This window comes from Pteropus alecto, unplaced genomic scaffold (assembly GCF_000325575.1).
Source record: "Pteropus alecto unplaced genomic scaffold, ASM32557v1 scaffold213, whole genome shotgun sequence".
NCBI lineage: Eukaryota > Metazoa > Chordata > Mammalia > Chiroptera > Pteropodidae > Pteropus > Pteropus alecto.
In genome coordinates, this window is record NW_006434829.1 from 5,806,235 (window position 1) to 5,814,265 (window position 8,031).

General features: G+C 46.8%; 1 protein-coding gene across 1 annotated transcript in view; it reads right to left on the reverse strand.

Annotated features, from left to right (window-relative positions):
- HVCN1 (hydrogen voltage gated channel 1) overlaps nt 1-8,031 on the reverse strand; it is a 30,398-nt gene that overhangs the window by 7,055 nt on the left and 15,312 nt on the right. Inside the window, exon 4 of the mRNA XM_006910029.3 lies at nt 3,319-3,600. Within this exon, the coding sequence (XP_006910091.1) occupies nt 3,319-3,600 (282 nt within the window). The remainder of the gene's footprint in view (nt 1-3,318; nt 3,601-8,031) is intronic.

Here is an 8,031-nt window from a genome sequence, read left to right on the forward strand (position 1 = left end):
TGCTTCTTTCCTTCGTCCCTTCCTTCCGTCCTGCCTTCCTTCCTTCCTTCCTTCCTTCCTTGCTTCCACCCTCCCTCCTTCCTTCCTTCCTTCCTTCCTTCTTTGGTTTTATTTTAGAGCTAAAGGAATCTGATCTAAAACCAAGACACAGAGATATTAAAAACCAACGGAATATTCAGCCATTAAAAGAAATGAAGTCCTGATGCATATTATAACACGGACGAACCAAGAAAACATTATGCTAAGTGAAAGAGGCTGGTCACCAAAGACCATATATATTGTACAATTTCATTTATATGAAATGTCCATAACAGGTAAATCTATAGAGACAGAAAGTAGATCAGTGGTTGTCAGGGCCTAGGGGGGTTACTATTTAATGGGTACCAAACCTCCTTTTGGGGTGATGAAAACATTCTGGAATTAGATAGTGGTGACAGTGGCAAACATTGTGAATCAGCTAAATAAATGCCACTGAACGAATTAAAGTGGTTAACTTCATGTTATATGTATCTCCTCTCTAAAGAGACAGATAGACCCAAGCTCACAAAACTACAATGCCTGGGTCCCCACCCCGGCCTCTCTAAACTAACCCCCAAGGCCCTGAATTTACCAGTTCACAAGTAGTTAGCTCTATTTCTGAGGGGAGTCACGCAAATTCTGTGACTTCAGGGAGGCTGGTTAATTTCAAGTTCCCGCCTGGCAGCGATGGCCGTGCCTGCAGCAGAACGCAGTGGTGCAGAGTGTGGGCGGCTACGGGCGGCCAGTCCTGGGCCACCTCCCCCAAGAGCCTGGACCTCAGGGACATCTCTCGATACTGCCGAGCCTCAGCGTTAACTCTAAGCTTCAGTGTCCTCCTGGGGAAAATGAGGTTGGTCATACTTTCCACCCCAGAGCGATGATGGGAGCATCGCATGAGATGACGTGTGGAAGGCGCTGAGCACGGGGCCCAGCCACCGTGAGCCAGTAACAAAAGTGAAGCTCTTCACAGCTATCGTCCCCTGTCCATCCATGGTTTCCACAGAGGCCCGACACACCCCGTATACTCTCCCTTGGCTGTGCCACCCCATGTGAGAAGCAACAGCAGTTAACCATATATCGTGTCACTTTGGCCACCTCAAACGATGGGAACAGGTGGAGACTGCATCCAGGAGAGGGACTGCAGAATCTTCTTGTGTGCTGATTCCACTGGCGCAGATCGAACCCCTGAACTGGCAGCCCTCGCTCCCTGCTTCTACTCTGAGACCCTCAACCAATCTGGTCACGTTACCCCCTCTCATCCACATTTAGAACCCCCGATGGCTGTCCATTGCCCATGGGCAACGCCCTCCTAGTGCCTCCTCTCTTCTCACTATACACAGGCCACGTGGACCCTTCTCAATTCCTCCAACACTGCAGACCCTTGCCCTCACAAGCCCTTTGCAAACATGGCCTCCTGCCCCAAAGCCCTGCCCCTCCCCCATCCACAGAGCTCACTCCTGCCCAACCCTCAGGTGTTAGATGAAATGTCACTCCCTCCGCCACACATCTTCTGCCTCCCAATCCTAGATCAGGTCTCCCCTCAACCTCAGGATCTCTGAGCCCCTCCTGTTCCCCTGCAGGGAGCGTCTCTCCACTTGTCACCAGCATCTGTCTGGGTGATTTCTGGAACGCCTGCCTCTCCACTGAGCATGGCTTCTCCGTGAGTGAGGGCAGGTGTGTGTTCGTCGTGCTCGCCGCTGTACCCCTGGCACATAGTAGGTGCTAAAAAACGACTGTTGAGTGAATGAATAAACATCTCTACTTATTTTGCAACAGTCAGTCTTCTTTTTCCCCAGTATGAGTATCTCTGGGGGGCCCCAGCTCAGGGGGAACTTTGTAGTTGCAGGGGTGGGGGAGCATCCAGGGCTCCCCTTGCAGCTGGGAGGAGGCCGGCTCCTTCCTTCTGCTCCTGAAATTGAGGGTTTGGGATTTCAACCCCAACAACTTAATACCACGTTTCCTTTGCTGTCACAGCCACAGAGAGAAGTGAACTGGAAGGCGGACCGGGTTGTTTGGCCTGCATTTTTTCTCTAAGCCACACAAAAGAGAAAAAGACCAAAATAATTTTTTTTTTCTATGTTACCCTGGAACAAAGTCAGTGATGGGAGTGACAGGGACTGCTTCTCCCTGCTTCAGAAGGGACATTGGGTCTTGGTAGGAATTGGGTTATTTTGGTTTCAGAGGACACCTGCAGCTGGGTCCCCAAAATGGCTTCATTTGAGAGCCGGGATGACAAGGGGCTACGTGCTTCGCTAATGTCCCTGGGCCTCCTGCATTCTCCTGGGATGCAGACACGCTTGTGGACACCTGCTTGCCCACCTCAGCGCTGGGGGTGGGCTTCAGAAAGCTGGCCGGACTCAACCTGCCTTTGCCCTTCAAAATCAGAAGACGTCAGGGCAGGTCTTGAATGCCATAGGAAGTTCTGGTCTCTTTGTTATTTGAAGTTCTCCCCACAACCACACCTGGAGGTCGCAGGCACATTAAGCCAGGCGGATGTCTGTGGCATCAGTCCACAAAAGAGACTGAGGCTCCCACGGCCATGAGTCTGTGAGGCACGGGACCCTGTTGGCCTTGTTCAACTCAGGGCAGGCATGTCATGTTTGCTGAGTGAATGCAGGAGTGTTTCTTCTGCCTTCAATGTTTACAGTTTAGTTTGTGAGTGCATGTGTGGTGAAATTTGCACAACATAAAATTTATGATTTCAACCATTTGAAAGAGCGTAAAGTTCAGTGACATTAAACATATTCTCAAGGTTGTGTAACTAACTTTCACCACTATGTGGTTCCAGAACATTTTTCTCATCCCAAATGGGGGCCCTGTATCCATCAGCAGTCACTGCCCCTTCTTCCTTCCCTCCAGCTTGTGATAACCACCAATCTGCTTTCTGTCTCTAGGGTTTACCTATTTTGGACGTTACATACAAACAGAATCACGCAACATATGATCTTTGGTGACTGCTTCTCTCACTCAGCATAGTGCTTTCAAGGTTCATCCACATTGTGGCGTGTGTCAGGGCTCCATTCCCGTTTAGGGCTGAGTATGGATAGACCCCATTTTGCTTATCCTTTATCAGCTGATGGACCTTTGACTTTTCGATGATGATTTATTTAATCTCTGATGACATGGGACCCGCCCAGTGTACCCGCTGCTGTATGGGTACCTGGCACATGGTCGTACTCTGGGGACACCTGCACAATGAATGAGGCGGTGGCAGAGAGCCGCCCCACCCTGGCCTCGTGACTTTCAGCTGAGGGCTCTGCCCGCCCCCACCTCGGGCACCCGGGGCCCCTGCCCACCTACCTGAAACCTGTGGGAGCTGAAGAGCTTCCTCAGCGTGCTCCTGAAGTCGAGGGGCCGCCTGGGCGTGGAGACGGGGGCCGCAGTTGGGTTGGCAGCTCTGCCCTCCTCGCCCGAGGCCGGTGTTGCTGGCGGCTGCTCCTCCTCCTCCTCCTCCTCTTCCTCGTTCTCCCATTTCTCGTAGTTGACGTTCCAGGCATGGTAGTCGTCCCCAACGACGGTGAAGTGCTTCAAGAACTTGCTCATCCTCTCAGCGGGAGCCACCTTGGCCCTGCGGGTGACTGCCTGAAGGAAGGGGACAGTGAGCACTCAGGCAGGGTGGCCCTCGGAGCCCATCCAGACCATGCAGATCCCCACGTCTCTCTGGCAGGGAGCAGGGCCGCAGCTGGAGAGGGCTGCAGGGTTGAAGCAGCCCCAGTGCTCAGAGCACCGTGCGAGCACAGAGACTGTGAGGTCACGGTGGTTTCTGGTGCTTTTATTTTTGGAATCTAGGTTCTTAGTGCCGGTGAGGCAACAGGAAACGCCAGACCCCATCAGGCCTATCGCTGTAGTCTGGTTGGCAGTAACTGACGGAATTGGTACTGCAGCTCAGTCACAAAATACCCACCACAGGCCCACGTGTAAAGCCCAGAAGAGCGGACCTATGGTTCATAAGCATCGCCATCTGAAAAACCGGAGGTGAGAGTCGGTGGGGAGGGGTAAGCCAAAAGTAAAAGTACCCACAGTTTCACAGAAAAGCGAAGGCCTGCCCCCCTTCACATCACAGCTCAGTCCTTGAAAGGTGAGCAGCAAACAGATTTTTCCTAAGTTCAGCCAGCACTGTTTTAGATACCCCATGGTCAGTTGTTTAAAGACTGATGACTTCAAAGCAAAAAAAAAAAACAAATAATTCTCCCCACTTTCCCCAGGTAATAATTGTTTTATGGAGTTCAATAATGAAATCTTTCAGGTATGGGTACAAGAAAAGGCAATACGATCCATGGAATAGGAAAGGAGGGCCCAAAGCAGGCCCCGGTTCCTCTGGGAACCTGGATGTCATGTTGGTGGCAGTCCAGATCAGTGGGCAAAGGCTGGAGAGGTTAGGACGTCTATCTTTCTCAATTAAAAAAATAAATAAATAAAGTAAATAAAAGACTCCTCCCTCACACCACACACAGAATAAATTTCAGATGCATTAACATGAACAGATATCAATGTATTTTTATAAAACTCTCCAAGTCTTAGAACAAAATACAGGCAAGTCTCTTTATGGTCTCAAGACAGGGAAAGATTGCTTAAATAAGACACAAAACACTAAAGATATAGACTCAACTCATCAAAACTAAAAGCTTTTATATCATACACACATACACACACAAACACACACACACACACCCTACAAAGACACACTGCAGATTGGGAATAAGTATCTGCAATGTACCTAATAGACAAAGATTTAGTATCCAGAATATATAAAGAAATCTTACCCCCAAAAGATAACTCCATGGGAAACTAGGTAATGGATATTAATAGGCAGGTCCCTTAAGAGGAAACCCAAATGGCCAAGACACTCGACTTCACTAGTCCTCAGGAAAATGCAAATGGAGGTAACAACCACACACCTTTCACTCTTTAGATTGGCAAGAATGTGAAAGTCTGCAATGGCAAATATTGGTGATGGTGTGAAGCAATGGGGTCTCTTGAACACTGAAGATACAAACACACACTGGCACCACTATTTTTTTGGAATGCAATATGGTATTGTTTTGTTAAGATGAAGTTGTCCATATCTTTCGTAGTGATTAGTGATTCTGTCCCCGGATAGGCACCAAAGAAAAACTCGCCCACGTGTGCTTGAATCAGTGACATGTTCAAGAATGTTCACTGTAAATGTTCGCCTAAGTAGTGGGAGATGAATCTCTATTCATGTGATGGAATACTATACAGCAGTTAAAAAGAAGGAACTGTGTCTCTTTGCATCACGGAGGACAACACTGGTACTCGTTCTGTAGCACTGAACACAGTAGATCGCTCCTTTCTTCAAACATTTCTCTCATTGGCTTCTGGGAGTCCACACTCTCCTGATTTTCCTCCTGCCTCAATGGTTCCTTCTTGCCAGTCTGGCTTGCTGGATGTCTTAAGACGAAGACCTTGAATTTAAGTATTGGCATTCTCAGGGCTTGGGCTTACGACTCCCTCTTTTTTCCGTACTAAGTTCTTAGGGGGTCTCATTCAGCAACGTGATATGTAAATACTATTCCAAATCCCAGTCTCTCTCCTGAACTCCAGATATGGTACCCAATTGTTTACAGCAGCAGTCCCCAACCTTTGTGGCACCAGGGACCGGTGTTCCTATGAGAATCTAACGCCTAATGATCTGAGGTGGAGCTGAGGTGGTGATGCTAGTGTTGGGGAGCGGCTGCAAACACAGATGAAGCTTCGCTGGCTCGCCCACCCTTCACCTACGGCTGTGTGGCCTGGTTCCTAACAGGCCATGGACTGGTACCGGTCCGCGGCTCAGGGGTTGGGGACCTCTGATTTATAGGACATCACCCTTAGTTATCTAATAGCTACCTTACACCTAAGCATGTCCAAAGCAGGATTATTCATTCATCACTCAAACCTTCTCTTTTTCAGTTTATGGCATTTCATTTGTCTGTTTCCTTAGGCCAGTGACTCTGGCATCATTCTTGATCCTCCTTTCTCTCACTCTCAAACACCTGCCTAACAGTAAATTTTGTTGGCTCTACCTTTAAATTACATTCCCAGTAAGACCAGTACTCCCGTCTACATTGTTATTGTCTGGTTCAAACTATTCCTCCCCTGCCCTCTCTTGCCTGGATTATTGCAGCAGCCTCCCCACCTCCTCCCCGAATCCACGCTCCATACGGCAAGCAGAAAGAACTTATGAAACATAAATGCGATAGATAACATCATGTCCTTCCTTGAAACCCTCAAATGTTTCAGCACCCCTAGTTCCTCTTCCTGATCCCCAAGTAAATCCAGTGCCTGTTGGAATTCTCTTCCTCCTGGCTTACTTGCACCTTCTCTCAGATCAGGCCTCTGCTCAAATATCACCTCTTCTGAGACCTTGTCCGGTCACCCTCCCCCAGTCACACTGCATTCCCCTTACCTGGCTTCATTTTTCTTTATTGCACTTATTGCTGCTGACGTTATATATGTACTTGTTTATATGTTTATTATCTGCCTCCCCAGCTAGCCTCTAAGCTCCATGAGAGTAGGACTTTTTCCATCTTGTGCAACTGTCCACCCAGTGCCTTGCACACAAAACACTCAAATATTTAAGTGACTAAATGAATACAGCAATGTGGACAAATCTTTAAAAAATATGTTGAGTATAAAAGGAAGATATGGAAGAGCATTAACAATATAATATCACTTAAACCACTTCCCATTCGCCCCAAGAACACTCGCCGGCTTGGGGCTGCAGCATTTACCCCGAGATAATTCATGGATTACAGTCCAAACCTCACCCCCCCCAAAGTTTGCCACAAAATATCTCGCTTTCATTATTATTTTCACATTGCTCTAGTGTATCGATAGTCTTTGGAAACAAAGTAAAAATTTAAAAACACATACAAAATATTACTATGTACTGCTCTTGGAATGTGTAAAAATGGGAGTGTAAACATACAAAGACTGGGATTTCTGCTACTGACCATGACAGAGTAACTGGTATAAATAGCTATAAAACTGGATAAAATCTGTGAAAGTTACTGTGATCCCGAGAGAAAAGAAACATATGGGATGAGCACCACAACTGCCTTGGCTTTCTGCCTAGAGGTACTTTCTGGACTGTGGAGGCACAGATTATAGAGTTCAGGGCTACTGAGCCTCCCTCAGGAATGTGCATGGCAGAGAAAAGGAAGCTGTGCAAAGAAGGAGCTCCAAATTTGGACTTTGGCTGAGTCTTAAACTTCACATGTGCAGAGCAAGACTCCACGAGGCAGGACAAATTACAAGTTTTAGGGGGGAAAAAAAGACTCTTGGAGAACTGTGAGCTGAATAACTAGCATAGACTACACAGGGCTGAGTGGGGAGATCTGCGAATTCCAAACAGCCACAGTGAGAGATCTCACTGAACACCGAGCATTCAGTAGGAATTCTAGAAAAGCCATGCTTATCAGTAAAACTAATCTAGCCCTACAGTTAGGGCTAGGTTAAGCCCATCCCAGCTAAGCCTGGAAAAGATCAAGCTGATCCCCAAGTAAATCAAGTGTCTGTTGGAACAAAACTCAATATTCCATTAGGGAAGACAGCAAAACACAATCAATGGACATAACATTCATAATGTCCAGCATATAATAAAAAATTACTAGACAAAAAAATAAGCAGAAAATGTGGTCATAACCAGTTAAAAAAATTAGCTTCTTAGCTCGAAATGGACAGAGATAATGGAATTGGCCAACAAAGACTTGAAAATGACTTGAAAATAGTTATATAAATATGTTCAAGGGTTTCAAGGAAAACACGAACTTAATAAAGAATAGAGAATCTCAATAGAGAAATGGAAACTATAAAAGAGATACGAATGCAACCTAAATGTCCATCAACAGGTGATTGGATAAAGAAGTAATGGTTCATATATACAATGGAATATTACTCAGCCATTAAAAAAATGAAATCCTACCATTTGCAATGACATGGATGGACCTAGAGGTTATTATGCTGAGTGAAATAAGTCAGATAGAGAAAGATAAATACCATATAATTTCA